Here is a 19,199-nt window from a genome sequence, read left to right on the forward strand (position 1 = left end):
TCTTGGATGTCCCTATAACTGCCATCTTTCAGAAATCAATATATACATACACTTTCACAATTATCAGTAGGCACTTTGGAATGCCAAAATCACAGCATGTAAGCCATATGTAAGCTTCAAGACAAAAGAATTGGGATGAAAGAATCCTCTATGTCAGTGGTTCTCAACCTTCCTAAAGCTGTAATTCTTTAAAACAGTTCTTCAAATTGTTGTGTCCCCTATCATAAAATTATTTTCATTGCTACTCCACAATTGTAATTTTGTTAGTTATGAATCTTAACGTAAATATCTGTGTTTTCTCTTGGTCTTAGGTGGCTCCTGTGTAAGGGCATGTCACCCTCCAAAAGAGTCGTGACCACAGGTTGAGAACTGCTCTATGTGAAGTCGTCAAAGAGACAACACAAAGATTATGCAAAATAAATAATGGTTCCAGCTCATTTTCCCTTAGGAGGATAAATGAGTTTATGATTGAGCCCAGTGAATAATATGGCACCTTCAGCAAAGTTAATAATGTTCAAATTTCATAAGCTTGACATTGTAGCCTACAAGGATTTGATCTTCCCATACTGAGGAATAACAGCAAAATTTGCAATTTAAGGTAATGGTTGTGATCAGCTGCTTCATTTGGAGTTGGAGTTGCATTTGGAAAGCAATACATCCATACGAGTAAGACAGCTCTATGAACCAGTTCCTTCCAGAGGGTGTATCTGAAAAGGGATGATTTAGAGAAAGTTCATGAACAGGTAGAACAGATGTATGTAGATCCTATGAGGTCACAGGAAAATCACTACAGCACACTGGGATCTGGAACTCCATCCCATTTCTACACTAAGAGTTCTTGAAGGATATCTTGACTTTTTTGAGTAGTAGACTTGAGACAATAGTAGTTCTGTTTGTAGAGCTGTCAGTAGCTTGTACATAGCTCTCTTTTGGAAGGTTTTCATGAAACTAACTTACAGAGTAACTGCTGAGGAGTTCAATGAATGTGGACTAACTGTTTATTCCAGAAGATCATTCTGAGAGAAGACTGCCCAGCTTGGAATGAATTTCTTAGCTCACATGTAACTCAGTTCTTTCAGTTAGGTTTGTGTCTGTTAATAAGTGTTTCCCTTTGACTGAATCAAAATCAAACATATATTCCAGTGCATAAAATACAAAATATGTATCAACAATCTATCACAAATAATGTTTCATTAGCTGAAATTAATTTCAATGACAGCAGTCAGAGTCTTCAAATTAGTTTGGGAAACAGGAACACAAATAATTATGGCAGAGGTAGGGTGGATTTCAATGTGAGCTGATGCAATTTCTAAATTGTGAATAAAAAAAAAATCATAGCAAAAAGACCCACAGGCTCAGGCTGAGGATGATTGTGCCTATATTCCCAGCCTCAAGAATCCATGCAGGAAGATTGCCGTGAGTATGAAGCCAGTCCAGGATTTGTAAGAATTCCAGATTATGTGGATTACATAACAAAAAATTGTCTCAAGAATATAAACAAAACAATAACAGCATGGAACCAAAACCTTTCTGTTTGTCTCTTCCTATTGTCTTCCATGCTGTCCAAAGGAACACTTCCTTTGGTGACAAATTGCTGCTATCTCTTCCTTTTGCTGCTTCCTTGTTTAAATTAATCGCAGAGATAAACATTTACAGTTTTTTTTTAAAGAGAGGCTGCTGCTTTCCCAAAATTCACAGAAAGTCTCACTGTGTATCAAGAAGGATGATATACAGGAAGCCAATATCTCCAGCTAGAGGGTGAATTAAGCTTAGAATTTCAGTTTGTTTGTCCCTCACTGAAATCTAAGTTAGAATTAGCTTCCACAAAGGTGTGTGTTTCGATTCTATCAAAGGAACATTGGAGTGCATGAAGCAATGAAGTAAAGCGTGACGGCAACAATCAAAACCCACAAAGAACAGAGTTTTGGCAGACAAAGAACAATCAGCTTGTGTTCTAGGATTATTACAATGAGCCCTTTGTTCTGGGACAATCTTCTTGTCATAGTTGGTTGTTATTTTACATTAAATGCTTCTCAAACTTATGTGATAACATTAGATTTCATACACCTTTAGAAAGAAAATATTTTGTAATTATTTGAAGTCAGGGGCACCTCTATATTCTATAATGCACTCATTCCATCGTAGTTTTATTCCAGAAAGCTATACATGCACTTATATTCTAAAAGACATACATAAGGACATTCATAGACCCATGACTGTGTTGGTCAATAGATAAGAGTATAACCCAAATCAACAGTAGAATTAGTAGATAAAATAGGGCATCTTCATGCAATGAAGTGCTAGATATCAATGTAGTTACAGGCAAGAAAACATATTTGAAAAATAAAAATCTAAACAAACATGCAATATATACAGACATACATGCAAATGCAATATAAAAATTTAATGTCAGGATAAAGTCACTATGTTGTTAAAATGAGAATAGCAGCTAATTGGAGTCAAGGGAGAGAATACAGAGATTGGTAAACCGATGAAGGTATTTCTTGGCTTTTAAACAATTATTTTCTTTCCAGACTTGCTTCGTAAAGTCATGTTAGTTCATTCTACAATACTCCATCTATCCCTATTTGTGCCTTACGCTCTATTTGCATTTTATTTCACAAAACAGAGATAGCTTAAATAACCACATTTAACCACAAAAGTTAGACGTGGGAAAATTTGCTGCCATGTGCTGTTTCTGACCTCAGTAGCATTTCCCAAAGCCATCTTTGGCCATTTGATAAGATGTCCAATTCGAAATGTCTTAAAACATTGAATGGATAAATAAGAGCATGTGGTGTTTGTAAAATTAGCAAAAAAAAAAAAAACCCGTAAGCTTATTCATGTTTTTATGAAACCATTAAAGCTAACGTATAGATGAACTGACTCTATTGTTTGCCAGCCACTGACTTCGTCATCAAATGCCAACCATTCCTGTATGTGAAAATGCAAATGATGTATGTGACATAAACTAGAAATAGGTTTTAGGTACAAATAGCACAAGATTAAGACCACAACAAGGAATACATTCTAAAGACATTTTAACCATGATAGTTATTTTATAAGATGGAAAAAAGTGTTGGTATTAAATACGTTTAGGAAAAAATATAAATGGATAATTACTAAATAGGTATGGATTTACTTACCCATTTTTATAAGAAAACTTCAATGTGCGTGTTTAAAAAACTGAAAAAATACTATTTTCTTGACAACTGTACTGTGGATCAAACCCAGGGTTTAAGCTAACCAAGCACTCTACCAATTCAGGAATATTCTGTCATCTATTTCTGCATTACTTGCTCTCTTCTAGCTGTGGATATTGAAGGCCAATTTTAACAATAGGAGATACACAAGACATAAAAGGTAATGCCAGAGGGGAATGTGATTATATACACCAGTAGGGATTACTCCAAGGAGGAAATAATGTATATTCCTGTGTACATGCTAACTATGATACCCAAGACTGTGTGTTGCCACTCCCTCCATAATAAATGTTCACACAGAATCTACACATTAATGGTTAACACTACACATTAACATTATTTATAAGTCTTTATAAAAATACAAATGCTTAAGGAAAATCTTCTTAGAAAGTGGCTTAACTGATCAAAGTCAAAACATGCATATTCAAGTGATTTTGAGGTGCTGGAAAATTAAGTTATTGAAAAAAATGAAACAGGATTTTTTGGATACCCCTTCCTAAACATAGTAAGCTTCTTTTCTTTACTACTAATTTTGGAGTAAATAATCACTTGAAAATTTTTGTTATGCAACTCAAAGTAGATTTACAATAGAAAACATCATGTTATTTGTGTCATATAAAGATAGCCCCTTCTTGATCTAAATCTTTGAAGTCATTATGAGAAAATAATTTGAAATGTTGCATAGACAGAGTATTAAAAGACATTAAAACACATATTTAGAGAGTTTCTCTGTTTTGAATTTCCTTTCAGCATATCTAATCATATTTGGTAAAACTCTCAGTTGTCTGTAATGGTATTCAACAATTGTTTTTAGTTTGCTAATCTACTGTGTAAAAGAACAATAACAAAATCAACGTGTCTAATAGACAAAAATCATGTAATAAAAGCTTAGTAACACTGGTCTGGTTTTATTGTAATTATTTTGTAGCTATCTTCTATTATGAAAAGTGATACTAATTTTCTAGTTTTAATATTATTAAATGAATTTTCTGAGATTATCAAATTATATTGAGTTACTAGTTCTTGGCTTTCGTTTTGAAAAATATTCAGTAAATAATGGGCTGGAGATATGGTTCAGTGGTTATCAGGACATAGTACTCTTCAGAAGACCTGAGTCAGATTCCAACACCCACATTAATCAGCTCACAACTGCCTATAACACCAGGGAAGCCTAAACTTCTGTCATCCACGCCTCCTGTACACACACACACACACACACACACACACACTTGCGCACACACACACACACACACACACACACACACACACACACACACACACTATAATTAAAATAAACCTAAAGTACCAATGCATATTCAATATATAAATTACTAGGTTTCGCTTAATTATGAAATCATGAGAGTGGCTGTCTGAATTTCTAAAATGATGCTTTATAGGTTTAGATTTTCTAACCCTTTAGTTAATCAACTCATATTTAGAATTCATGCAAAAGACACAGCTGTTAGACAGAAGGGAGTGTTAAGTACAACGCTCGTATCAAATACCTCTCCTCTATTTGTGGAGACAAATACTTGAACAAGTACAGAAAGGTAACACTTAACATTGAAAGACAATCCTAAAGCATTCTCTGAGCAAGAACATGACTAATCTGCCTCCCAATGCAACCAACTTGACATTAAGGTTAAATCTACTGAAGTGTTTCTGTCTTCACTTTTTAAAATCTCAATGTTTTGGGGAAAATGAGCATTTCTTCTAGAACACACACTATTCTAAGAAGCTGACAAAACTTTTGTTTCTTTTTCTACCAAAGATAAAATTAAAAGTAAATCAATCGTATACACACGTACAACTTTCATGTGTTTACAAAAGAACCGCAGATGGACAGGATAACCTCTGTATTCTGTCAGAGTTCTTGAGTGAAAGCTAAAACTGTCCCGGTTTAGTGAAGTCTGAAGATCACTGAAAGCAGGTGTATGAAAATGAAGGTTGGCATGTTATTTCATGTAACATTTGCATATGTTCAGATGCATAGTTAAATGTATCAAATCCAAAGGCATTCAAACAACAGTATTTTGATATTCCCATCTTAAAACTTTGTAGTGTTAGTTTACTGTTGTTGAAATGTGCATTTACCTAGTGACTACTAGCTCAGAGTGTTAAATTTATGTGCTTGATATTTCACAAATTTAGATGATTTTCCAAGAATCATATCTGCCCTTAAGTTTTATCTCTGTTTTTGAGATTATAATAATGAATATTTTATTACTAAAATAGCACTTGGTTCCTTGTTAATTTGTTAGACAGTTAAGCATTTATTTTTGGAGTTTAGGTAGCATATTACATTCCTCATTACTCTTCTGTGCGGGTTAATTTCTGCAGTGTTAACACAGGGCCCCATTGTCAACAAGGTCAAGAGAGAACTTGTATGAGCTAAATATGAGTGACAACATCCTGGTCACAGAATTCCCCCAATTAGCCTGTTCTAATGCACAAATGGTTTTATGAAGTTTAAGTATCAACATATGTTAAGTCACCATGTTGATTTCATTGGTAAACACAAATTTATAAGAAAAGACAGTTTCTACAGTTCATAGATTAATAAATTTCTATCTTTTACTATGTCATAAAATTAGAGACATTAAGTCATTGTTAACTACTATTATTCTATAGTTATAAAATAAAAGAGCTGTAAATCAGAGCATTTGAAAATACATTGGTGTGGCTATCACATGAGCAGGTGGTGGCAAAGCAGGGGAATCTCAGCTTTATGCTTTCAGTTCTACTTGATGACATCCTTAGCACTGGGGTTTGTGGAAGCTAGTGGTCTGTTGAATCAAAATTCTCCAAAATTTTTAACTTCACAGTCAAGCGGAAAAGGGCAATAGATGACTATTAAGAGGCCTAAAGTAGCCTAAGAAAATTTGCAACTTGTCCAAATCACAAATTTTAATCAATCAGTCTTCAGTGAAGATGTATTTTACTCCTACTAATGTCAGGTTACACCAGTAAATTTTACAGTCATGAAATTAAAACATACTTCAAAATCCTTCCCATGACAATTCCTTACAACCTTTAGATCAATCAACTAATAAAAATTTTAATTAGTTCAAGAGAAATTATTTCCCATTTTTCAATGCTATATTTTTAGCACCATAAAACTAAATCTGCATAAACAAATCAGTTACATATACCGATAATTATATAAATGTTATAAATAGTTGTGTTTGAAATAACTGAACTGCCATGAGAAGTAACAAGTGATTCTTGTCCTTTTTAGATATTAGGAAAAATAAGATTTCTGTTCAGGAAAAAAGCCAACAGTCAATGTCAATTGTCAATGTTCAATACTGGTGTGTGAACCACATAATTCATCATTCTTTAGAGGATATGTATGTGTATTCTTTACGAATGAGACTGATTTCTTCATGAAGTAATCTCTCTAGTCCAAATTCTTTACCTGAGCTACAGTGTGAATTCATACTACACCTGTATGGCTGTGCACTAGGAAGTAACTTCCTGCTTCCCAAATCCTTTCTTCTAGCTTATCTACATTTGGTTGCATATATCAAACATCTGGATTTAGTTTAATGCTCAAATTATGTCAAAATTCTATTCCCATAATAGTTTCTATTATTCTAAACCATTCTAATGATAGATATGGTATTTTCTTAATCCACTTAATTTCAACTTCTCTTAATTAAAAAAATCACTGTAACTTTGTATTTAATGCCCAAAATGGTTTCTCCTGACCACCCTATAAAAAATGAATTCCCATCATTTTATTTTCAATAACATCAAAAACTTCAGTCCATTTACTTTTAATACCTATTGTAATGTTAAAGTCTGGTTGTTGTTTCCCCTGTTGTTTTGTTGTTTATATGTTATCTGCCTGTCTTCTCTCTAAAATGTCTGTGAAGAAAGTGGTATTTGTTCATTGTGTGTGTGTGTGTGTGTGTGTGTGTGTGTGTGTTTGTGTTATGTTAAAGATAAGATGGGATCAAGCAAGTACTACAAGTGCAGTAAGTATTTATTAAAGGTGGAGAAATCAGGACATGGAATGATGGCATGGATCTACATGAATTTGTTTTCATTCCACATTCAATGGAGCACTTCAGAACTCATGAAATTCATACTCAGTTCATAAACTCATGATACATATTTGGCCATGTCAGCCCAAGGGAACAATGAGTGGAATCTTCAAGATGTAGTTGTTTGAAAAATTATTGAGGAGAAAATATATCTTAGTTATACAACTTATTTGGGTCAGGAGAAATAAGTGAAACAGGGCTGTACATAGGTATATCATTGGCTATGAATAAAGTTATAAAGCTAGGGCTATAATGTCATCCTATATAACATGCTACTATATTTAAAGGTGTGTTTTTATTCTGTATTATAAATACCATAAGAACAAATGCTTAACTTGTTCAGCTCTGTCTTTAGCATCTGTCATGGTACTAGAAACAGAGTAGATAAGTCATCTCAAAAGTAAACAGAAAACATGGAGGTCACATTTTAATTCACCAGAATAAGTATGGATACTTTATTTCCAACCCGCTGCCTTAAATGAACTTTATATTTTTTATGTACTTTATTGAGACTTAACCATCTGCTAAGAGTTTGCTTGGAAAATTATTAAGTCAGACGTCACAGAGAATTAATTGAATGAAGTCCTTGTGCATCTGAAGGATGACTTGGATACTTGTTCACCTGAGAAACTGCTGTAAGTGAGGACAACAAAAGTTTTATGAAGAACTTCTTTCTCTATTGCATCGGCAAAGCTGCAAACAACTACTTGCAATAGAAGCACCTGAAAAACCTTCAAAAACTATAATGGATATTCGAATGTTTTCATATCTGTGATTTTAGGGCACTGCTAACTTTGTTTGCTATTTATTTAATTCCATGAATGGTGTGTGTGTGTGTGTGTGTGTGTGTGTGTGTGTGTGTGTGTGTGTGTGTGTGTGTACTTGTACTATGATTGAGGAGCTTTATTACTTTCCCCAATATTGGCACTTTATTAACTTTTGTTTTCAAAAGTATGATTAATTTTGTAAATATCATTCTATACTATGAAATATGAAAAAAGTGTGTGAACAACTCTAAAAATGTGCAGTAACAATTGAATGAAAATTTCATATGGAAGATAGGTAGGCTCTAAGAAAATGGGAAATAGATAATAAAATCTGATGCAGCAAATGTAGAGAAAATAGGAATGAACCTCATGTTTAAAGACATCTAATTAAATTCAGTGTGTCATATAAAAAATTCTGCCATGCAGGGGAACACTCTCATTAGAAACATACCCTGCTAACTCAGATTTTCAGTTCTACAGACCTGATGGAAACAAGTTTCCATTCATATTATTTTAGCCACCAACTATGATACATTTTTTATACCAGTCCCAACAGATGAAGACAACCCCTTTCTTTTGACCACTGCCACTATGTCAAAGTTTGTCTGGGTTACCTACAGCATAAGGTATAAATGATGGTGTACAAATTTAAGAGTTTGGAAACAGATAGCTTAGTCCATTTGGACATTGGTAGAAACATATTGCACAACTTAACTGTAACCTCATGAGAGTCTGTGTGCTATGGATGCTCAGCTAAGCTGTTTATAGCTGTATTTCTTAGGAAATCTAAGAAAGACATATCTATTTTGTACTGATAAGTTTCAGGATAATTAGTTATATAGACACATGACTATTGGAAACCGATAAGAGTCTAAAGCTGTGAAATTTAAAGTAACTTTCACTGTTTTGCACTGGAAAACTATTATACTAATTTATTATAGCATTATACAACAGCTATTTTGCTACTAAACACTTTCAGCAAGAGACATTGAAGCATGATCTCAAAAAACACTTAGATAATAACGCAGATGGCAATGTTATCCCATTAACTTCAATCCAGACACACCATGAAAATAGCTGGATATATTAAAACTCAGCAATAAAAAGCAATATTGTATTCCAAAGAATCATGTTGAACAATAAAATAAACATCAAAGAAAATACATAGATATTTAATTTTACTAATACTAATTTCACAAGTAGGAAAAAATCCATGATCACATAAATCAAAACAAATGCCATCAAGAAAAATTCATTTAGCTATTCATTAAATCCTAAACAATTTACTGATCATACTAGGGTGTTATTGAGAAGAACTAGCTTGGGAGTTCTTTCTTCTGTGTCATGAGTGAGTTGGTAGGGAGAAAAAATGGTGTCAGAAAGGTATTTTGGTCCTAATGTTGTAACCTAGGTGACATGATTTCCCACCTATGATTAGATCTATGAGGCACAAAGAAATTGAAGAGTTAGTCATGACCACAAATAGCAAAATATTTGCTTGTATTTTTAGCTTTTCAATTCCCTCCAACCACTAAATGCATCTATTCTGACAAGAGACTTGACTGTCAATATAAGCAAACCAAATTTGTCTTCGATAATAAACCCAGTAATTTTGTTTATTAAATGAATGTCAATAGTTTGATACCATCTACTGGAAAATAAATATCAGTTTAATTTTATTTGGGGACATTATATGTAGGGAGGAGTCCCATGAAGTGACATACATTCTTGTTAGACTTTTGTCCATATCATTATAGTCTCTGGTTCTCAGAAACAATATACTTACATTGAATAGTACAGGCATTCTAGAAATTACAGTCTTTTCCTCCCGTTTTCTTACCTCATTCCAGGGAATAAAAGGGATAAAAAATGTAGAAAACAAAATAATTGGAAAATTAAGAAATGTATTTTTGGAAGCTCACAAAATTTAAAGTTTAACAGGAGAAGACAGGATATTATCTTGGTACAGAAACTGGCATTTAAGAAAGAACATACACCAGGAAATAGACAATGACCCCACACTACTAAGAGAAGTAATAGGCACAAGTGTATTTACCATTCACTGCTTAAAGTAAACATATGAAGAATGAAAACTTTTGTTATTATATAAAAGTGACTGTGACAAAGAGAAATTAAATAAAGTTACTGAGGCTCATGATGTAAATAAATGGCTATCTATAAATGAGTGTCTGACTAAATATAATTCAGTAGTTTGTCTTCTTAAAGACCACAATATATCCTTGGATGTATTTCTTAAGAGTTGTTTTGTTGTTGTTTGTTTTCTCTTGGTTTGTAACCACACTTGATGAATTTCAAAGTTTAAGAGGAAGAGACTATGGAAAAGATCAAAATATTTTTCTTCCCAGTATCTGATTAGACATATTGCTATGGGGCATATTCTGGGGTGGAGGAATACCTTCATTAAGATTATATTTTCTGAGATAAGAGGAAGCAAAAAGGAATAATTTTAAAACTTTTTCCATATTATTTGTCAAATAAAGAAATAGTATCTTAAATTTGCATTTCTTTGGGTATGTCGGCCCACTGATGAATGATTCCATCCTTGAAGTAGAGTGATTATTTTAAGTTAGACAGGGAAATTTTAAGAAAATGGGTTATCAGACAGTTAATTTAGTAACATAACTACTAGCAATACTTTTATCATAATACTAATTTTAAAACATGTTAAAAAAAATACAATAAAAACCACCAAGGAACTAAAAGCTTCTCAGGGGTACTTTTATATGACACTTTCTTTGCATTTAAAATCTGAAAGCCTCCACCCTTGCAGTTTTGGTTCGATTATATTCCAATGATCTTGCTTTAATACTTCTGTAATTAACTGTAGAATACATATGGCCCTGGTATCTAATGGCTGTATTTGACCATTTATATTGAACTAGCAAACACTCAGAAAATATATATTAATAGGAGATAATAGTTAAAATTATATATCCACTGCCAAGTATGTAAATATAAGACCTTATTTTATATTAAAATATATTATGCTATACATATATAATTATAAGCACAACTACATCTTACTCATTTATACCAAATTTTATATGGAGAGTGTTCAATATATATATATATATATAATATATATATATATATATATATATATATAATGAAGTTTTTGGTGCAGAAACACACTAATAGGGTAAAATTTTGCAGATTTAGTCTTTGCAAAGTCAATGCCACAGACCATGATGTGGCTTTTATCATTGCCCATTATATTTTGTGTGTGTGTGTGTGTGTGTGTGTGTGTGTGTGTGTGTGTGTGTGTGTATCTTTTAAATAGTTATATTCTAAATACTAGGGGAAAACTAGGCTTTGGAAATTTCAAAAACTGTATACTTCTTCAAAAATAAATATCATTATCTTGTAATTTTGTTATGTGTATGAAAGATCACTATAGAATTATACTTAAAACTGTGAGGAACAAGAAAGAAAATAACAACAGTTTACTAAAAGTCTGTGCAACTAATTATTTGTAGATGAATTTCAGATGATTATGAACCTTGGGTTCTCTGTCCTGTGCTTTCCCAACACTAGAACTCTGCCCTGGTCTCTTACAGCATCATGTGGTTCTCATGTATAACATTTATCTGGTTAAAGCTTAAAAATTATTTGTATAACTTTCTGGTTATAACCTGTATCCACATGCATTATATTGAAACTCTATGAGAATAGATTTTGTGTCCTCTGTTGCTCTGTAATTACACATTCAAATACTACAGCAAATCTAATTCAAATACTGTCCCTTTTTAAATTAAGAAAATTATTATTGATTTATACTAATTTTTTTTTTTGCTTCTACTTTTGACATGTGGTCTGTTTAGCCTGGGCTGTCATGAAATTTACTATGTAGACTAGACTGGCCTAGAACTCAGGGAGTTCCTTCTGCTCTGCCTCCTGAGTGCTAGGATTAAAGTTGTGCACCACTACATCTGACTCATTTATATCAAATTTTGTCTGATTTTAAGTACATTTTCAAAAGCTACTTATGAAAAAGAATGATAGCTACCAAACAAAACAAAAGACCATCTATCATTTATTTTTCCCACCACAAACATATATTTAATATTGACATGTTATGTTTACTTTGTTTGAGACATTTTACCACGAAATTGCCTGAATAAATTACAGAATTAACTTTCTATATGCACTACTTCATAGACTTGTTTCTGTAGCTGAACTTGTTTTCATGGCAGGGTTTCAATTACTACAAAGGATCATTGCTTTTAAAAACATCCCTTGTTTTGCCCACTGCTATGTTATTTTCTGTTCTTATGGTTTTCTTTATGAATGGGTGGAGAGTGTAATGTCAGTGCTACGTATTTACCATTTACATGGTACTTAATCTATGCACAGCTGTACAATGATCTTATAATAATATAGAATTATTACCATATTTATGCTCTCCTAATATAATACTACAGGGATTAATGTGATTTGGAGTTAAGTTTTATTTTTACCCTAAGCTTCTAATATGTAACTTAAAAGGGGCTTTTTCATTTTCTTTTAAAGGACATTCAATCTCCAGTATATCGAACAAATAAAAAAGGAACAAATCCCCAGGAATGCAATGTAAAGAGGCCTCTTGCATTTCAAGACAACCTATGTGTTTTCTAACACTAAGAATTGTTTTTAGGTGGCTATACTTATCCAGTGTGTTGTGTATACTAGGAAAGCAACAACAGGAATCTTGGTCTTCCCTGAAGCTGATATTTAAGAGTTCCTAGATAGGTCCCTTAATCTCCTTGCTTCTCAGTTATGACAGTTCTTTGAAGGAAAACATGATATCCTCATCACCTAACCAGCAAGTTTATCGAGGGTATAAGATGACTAATATAAACATTGTAGTTAAAACTAAAACCTATAATCAACTCTGAGAAACTGAAATTTCATTTTCCTCTAGAAATAAAAAGGACAGTGCTTTGATATTAGGAGACCCCACAGAAAGATTAACTGAGTAAGCTCTACCATGATATGATGGAGGTGATTAAAAATGTCATCCTTTAATATCTACATATTTGAAATTTTGTTTCCAGACATTGATGAAGCAATGCTATTTCTTCTTTAATATTCAGTATTATTAACTCAATTTCATTTTTTGCTTTTCTAAGAATTTTGTAAGAAAACCTAAGAACAACATTGAGCAAATTTTCCTGTGAGTTTGCTCGATGGAAGGCAACGACTTTTTAATCATTGATGACATTCCATAGTAGTTTCAGCATGCTCAAAAAATTGCAAATTAAACTATTCCTTTATTACACATACATGACCATCAGGGAAATGTATTTCCCAAGTACAATTCTAATTTGGGGTTTGAACCATTGCATTTAGTATGTTCTTAAATATAGAAAGCCACTGAATTCTTAGAAAGATGTGTTTAAGCATGTGTGCCCTGAGAGTACGTTGTGATAGCTTTTAATGCTGATATAATTGATAAATACTAAGGTATCAAGGAATCCTCAGAAAAATTAGATTAAATATTTTAGTTTATCCAAGGGACATTTGGACGTAAGGTATCTTTTCTAGAATATGTTATACTTGATATAGTACAATTGGGCTTTATTAAAATGTCACATGCTTGTGATTTTTCAAAAACAATTTTACCAAACTGATCACAGTCTGGATGTTCAACCAGAATGGGTGTCAAAACAGTCAGGATTTCAATTTGGATGGATATTCCATGATTTGTTGTTGTTTGTTTCAGGGGGAGGAGTCATCTGACTGGGGATGTGGCTCAATTATAGTGAGTGCTCATCATGCCCATGTTCTAGAAACAACCCCCAGTAGTATGCATGTTATGCAGGCATAAAGGAAAAGAAGCTATCTTCAAAAATCAACAAAAAATAGACATACTTTCAAATCTCCTTCTGTAATATGTGTAGATATAGTGAACTACATATAATGTGTGCCAATTATATATAATCTTCACCATGGCTTGGTGTAAAGTCACTGTCACCCACGCTTGACAGACTAGAAAATAGAAGTATAGACAGTCTTAGTGGTTGATTAAGGACCACAGATAATTAGAAGTAACAATATGATTTGTATAGCAAGATATGTGTACTTAGTCATAAGTAAACATGTAACATGTGTACAATGACTAATTACCTCTAGTGGCATTGGTTTCAAATTACTTACAGTACAGTAGATTACTAAGATTACTGTTGAGGTATTTACATTGTGCTCAAAATGTGAAACATCCATGTTTGACAAAGTAAGGTAATATAATCAACAAGAAACCCTGGGCCTGGTATCACAATCTGAACACCAGGAACGATGTCCCTACATTCAGTCTTGACTTACTTCCAATTTGAGTGAATTTATAAAATACCTAAACAAGTCTTTAACATTAAATTAAATTTACATGAATTATTTTAAACTAGATACAAAATGAATTTACTATATCAGAAAGGCATTTTTGCAGCTAATTATTTAAATGAAAACTTAATTTTTAATCTGGTGTGGAAAACAGTCTATTACTCAACCTGTAGCCTTGCCTGAACCACACAAGTGAAACATCAAAAACAAAACAGAAAACAGTTTCAAAATCCCAGTCTGTTATTCAGGTGTTTGGTCTACAGTGTGGTGGAAAAGGATTCTTGGGAATTCTGAGTCATACTTACAGCCTTTATTTTCTTTTACCCTTTCAGGTATGTGCTTAAGGCAGACTAACTGGAATCCTATGTTGACATCCAAAGCAATTGTATGTGCTTATGAAAAACAAAAGTAGTTTTCTACAGAAAACAAGGTAAAGCATTTGTAAATATGTAGAGTAACATGCTTGTCAATGGAGATTAAATATATAAACAAGTTGGTTATGGTCTGCAAAACTTAAAATCAGCATAAAACATAATTATGGCATTACAAAATTTTCAAATTCTCAGTATTTTGTCTGAAACATTTTTACCCAGCAATAGCTAAGGACCGAAAATAAATATAAGCATTAAAGAGGTACTCAATAAATATATATACATATTCATATACATATATGTGACAATAATTAATTGAAAAAGAGGCCATAAATTTGATATAGGGCAACAAAAGGCATATGGGATAGTTTGGAAGGAATGGGGGCAAGGGATAAATATTTTATATAAATCTCTAAAATAAATAAAGTAGAAATATTAAAACTATTATTTTGATTACCAAAAATTCAATCTAACATGCTGCTCAATAAAATTCTTTGAAAATAATTGTCTATCAGACTAACTACAGTGTAAGATAATGTTTGCTAATCAAAACAAATATGTCTTCTTGTATACCAATTTCATACTATACCAATTATTTCTGTTGTATTTTAAAGTTTTACTACTTTTTAAAACTGTGATAGAATGAACTTATATTAAAATAATTTACCGAAGTTTAAAATTTGTTTTGAAACATATTTGCTAATATATGTAGTTGTGGTATATGATATTAGTGCATATACTAACATATACATCTATGTGGGTTTATATGTTAAAATTCTTCAAGAACTTTTACACATGATACAAATATAGTAACATTCTTTACAGTTTTCATTTTTTTATTTACAAGCATACTTGATTGATATACAATTAGAAAGTTTACAGATAAGGGATTGATTTTCCGTACCAAGATGAATAAAATTGTAGGAAACAAAATATTTATGAATATTAACTAGGGCAATACATAAACTTTTCTAAATAGACAACAGGCCTACTTTTTTTTAAGGAACTCTGAGAACTTGTTAAAATTAACATTCATAGACTTCACTCAGACCTCATGACTCAGAATCATCCAGTGTGTGGTTTAGGAATTTCCATTTTAGTAAGTTCCCAAGTGATTCTCACAAGTTGTAAACAAGATACACTGCAGTGGAAGAAATTTCAAGTTTATGAAATTCTCACTTGAAGGTATAAGCTTTCAATATGATCACTGTGGTATTTTGTTTTTTATGATTTATCCTGCTTTTATGTAGAGATAATCTACTGAGTTTAGGCACTTAACAAGAAAGAAAGCTTATTTGGAGTTTTATAGATAAAAAAAATGCCTATTACTGGTTTCTTTTCTTCTACAACATTGAGTACCTTTCTCTTACTATTATTGTTTACAACATAGAATATTATGATCCCATTTTTTCAAAAGACTTATTACACAACCCCCACCTTTGTCCCAGATTTAGAAATCAAATCTTCTATTTTTCTCCATCCATACTCAGCCACTTAGATATATCATCTACTGGACTGAAGCAGATGAATCTCTGACCACATCGACTGCACCAAACTGCTTCTTGCTATATCATTACTGTGAGGACACAAAAATATGTCCATCACAGCATTTTCATAACACATGAATCATAATACTATCATGCTAAACAATAATAAAATAATATTTTAGAGTAAAATAGAATGGTTTGGAGGTGAAATACATAAAAATATACTCAAGCAGTTAGTTAGAAACTGTTCACTAAAATTAATGGGAAAAATATTGTAAGAGATATTCTCCCATGTCTGGTCTAGATTTTAGTCCACAGGTTTCATGGTTTACAGAAATATAGGAAGAAATGCCCTATTTATGAGTACTCTTGTTCTGAGAACAAAGTTTACAAACTTACAGAAAATCTGTAATAGACAAGTGTGTGATGATTTTTGATTAGAAAAATATTTTAATGGTTCTACTCTGATATGTGATATATGATAGTATTTTCAGTAGGTGTTCCTTTCCTCTTCTGGGACACTTCTTTAGCTTGTGGTTTTTAATGAAATTATCTATACTCAATGTTTATTGTAATGAAAAAACACAAGGGGAGTGAGGAGTGGGTATGAGCTACGTACATACTGTCTGCCTAAATCTATAAAGTTGGATTTGTGACCTTTGTTTTGCTTATATCTCTTCTATGTCCAAAATTGACATGTTCCATCCCCAATGCTAGAGAAAGAAGATCAGAGATATGTATACATATCTGCAACCAAACTGAAAAGTAGGTAAACTCTCAACCCCTTCAGCTTATCTCTATCACAATTCCTACATCAACTTCCAAGAAAACTTTGGAGCAGTGTCTTGATATCTTTCATAGATTTATGTCTTTATTGGGGATGGGAGAATGGCACAACCATAGAAGTAGTTCTTACAATGCATTATTTCAAAGTAGAAATACAGAATGGCATGTTTTGGAAAGAGTGAACTTCTAGCTTTCCATTGGTTCTGGTTGGAAACTATAATGTGGTAAGAACTACTTCCATGGTTAGAAGCATGGAGCACTGTGCTGGGTAAAGGGATTATACTCTCGTGGGCTTAGTTCAAAGGAGTTCTAGATGATCTAGATGAAACACATTTCAGGGAACACTCATGCTCAGGAATTTTACAGGCCCCCCTCCCCCTTTACTTGTACAGGAAGACTGTAAAGCACTCATGCATACTTCACGATTTTGGCATTGCATTCACTTGGTTGAGCATGTTTTCAAGACTGCAGCCAGTCCAGCTCTGTTCCAGATATATTCCCTAAACATTCATTGAACTATATTCACTACCTTATGTGCAGTAGCCCCTCTCCCATCTGATGGTGAGAGTAGTAATAACCAGTGTGAGGTCCCCAGGCTCCTGAGCTGAGCCTTGGCCCACTGGCCTTCTGACTACATTGATGTCTTTTGTAGATTTAGGAATACTGTATGAGGTTTGACAAGCCTGTTTCCACAGGGCCCTCAGCTGGACCGCTGTCCTTGGTGCTGAATCGTGTTTTCCCATCTGGGAATCAGCTGCCGGGTCAATGGGGCTGGATAGAAAACCTGGCTGACTGAATGCTCAGGTGCAGGACCAAAGAAGATTGTAGTGTAGAATAGAAACAGTTCTGCCCCCGCCCCCAATACTCCTCCACACAGACCACGCTGGTGTTCGCCAGGACCCAGTTTGTAATTTTCTCTTCCAGACCCCCACCCAAATGCCTTCAATATGGCCTCAAATGCCGGCGTGTGCGAGCACAGCCCACTTCATATCAGATTGCAGCAAATTCAAATGCTATTCCCAGAACACAGAGTCTATGAGGTGAGCTTTAGCGCTCTGAAACAAAACACAAACAAATAAAACCTAGTTCATTAACAAATAAACCAATATGTCCTTCCTTTCTCATCCGTCTCTCTCCCTCCCCATATATTCACTCTTCCCTAAATTATAAAGCCTAAATCCCAAAAGAGTGTGTCAATTCTGGTGGTCTCCCTGCTTGCACAACCCTATCTCTCCCCCACATCTCTCTAGAGCCAAACGACGCTGAAAACGGCCCATCTTACCCCGGGTAGAGCGATAGCAGAAGCAGAATCCACAGCGTCATTTTCTGTGAAAATACAGCAGAGTAGACTGTGCTTCCAATGCTCCATGTATTTGGCGAACTCATCGCTTTTTTTTTTCCTCTCGCCTCTGGGTTGCAGAAGAATCCCTCCCCTTTGTATTATTATTATGCTGATGATTTGATGCTGGCTCCCCCCACCTGCCTCTAGTAGGTCCCGTCACTCTGAAGATGTATTGCTACCAGCTTCGAAAATTAATATTCAGGGGGCAGAAATAAAGATCAGTACAAACGCTCGCAGATACCATCAAAGCGTCAGCTCAGGCAGCAGCTTCCAAGTCTGGGAGGATAATATAATTGAGGCGGGGGATGGTACACCCAGAGATGCACACGGAAGCAAATGAGAGAATCAGAGAGGCGCTCACATTCATGCCCTGTGCGCTCACATGAACTCCCAGGGGTCTGTCCTTTGGGGTTTGTTTATGTGTTTGCTCTCTTTTCATTTTTTTCTTTCTTTTTAGACGGGGCTGTGCTCTGTTGGTGTGGTTTCTGCAGTATGTTTGTTTAAAAGAAACAGAAAAGGAAATCACTAGAGGCTCTGTGTGATCAACTCGTGCAGATTAACTGTGGGGTCAAAGTGGGAGAGATATAAGGCTGCAGCGAGAATTAACACATGCTTGATTTCTTGCCAGCACTTTTTAACCCTTTCCTTACCAACATGCTAAGATTTCCATTCACAGGGGGTAAAAAAAAAGAGATGTTTCAGTATGTCCAGAAACAGAATCGCTAGAGAGAGGGTTTGCTTTGCCAGATTTGAGAACAATCCTTATCTTAAAATCACCGAATCTTAAATGTTGATGGTATTGTTGGGAGAGGGGCAGCAAGCAGTGAGAACAGAGTAGGAATAGCTGTGCCTAGTGAA

At 33.8% G+C, this 19,199-nt stretch overlaps 1 protein-coding gene across 3 annotated transcripts in view; it reads right to left on the bottom strand.

The window, feature by feature from the left end:
• Gabrg2 (gamma-aminobutyric acid type A receptor subunit gamma2) overlaps positions 1-18,385 on the bottom strand; it is an 88,843-nt gene extending 70,458 nt beyond the window's left edge. For all 3 annotated transcript variants that reach the window (XM_035447848.1, XM_027425233.2, XM_027425232.2), the window contains exon 1: positions 18,282-18,385. In XM_035447848.1, coding sequence (XP_035303739.1) covers positions 18,282-18,385 — 104 coding nt within the window. The remainder of the gene's footprint in view (positions 1-18,281) is intronic.
• Positions 18,386-19,199: the final 814 nt, after the last annotated feature.

The sequence above is a fragment of the Cricetulus griseus genome, chromosome 7, assembly GCF_003668045.3.
Source record: "Cricetulus griseus strain 17A/GY chromosome 7, alternate assembly CriGri-PICRH-1.0, whole genome shotgun sequence".
NCBI classification, from domain to species: Eukaryota; Metazoa; Chordata; class Mammalia; order Rodentia; family Cricetidae; genus Cricetulus; species Cricetulus griseus.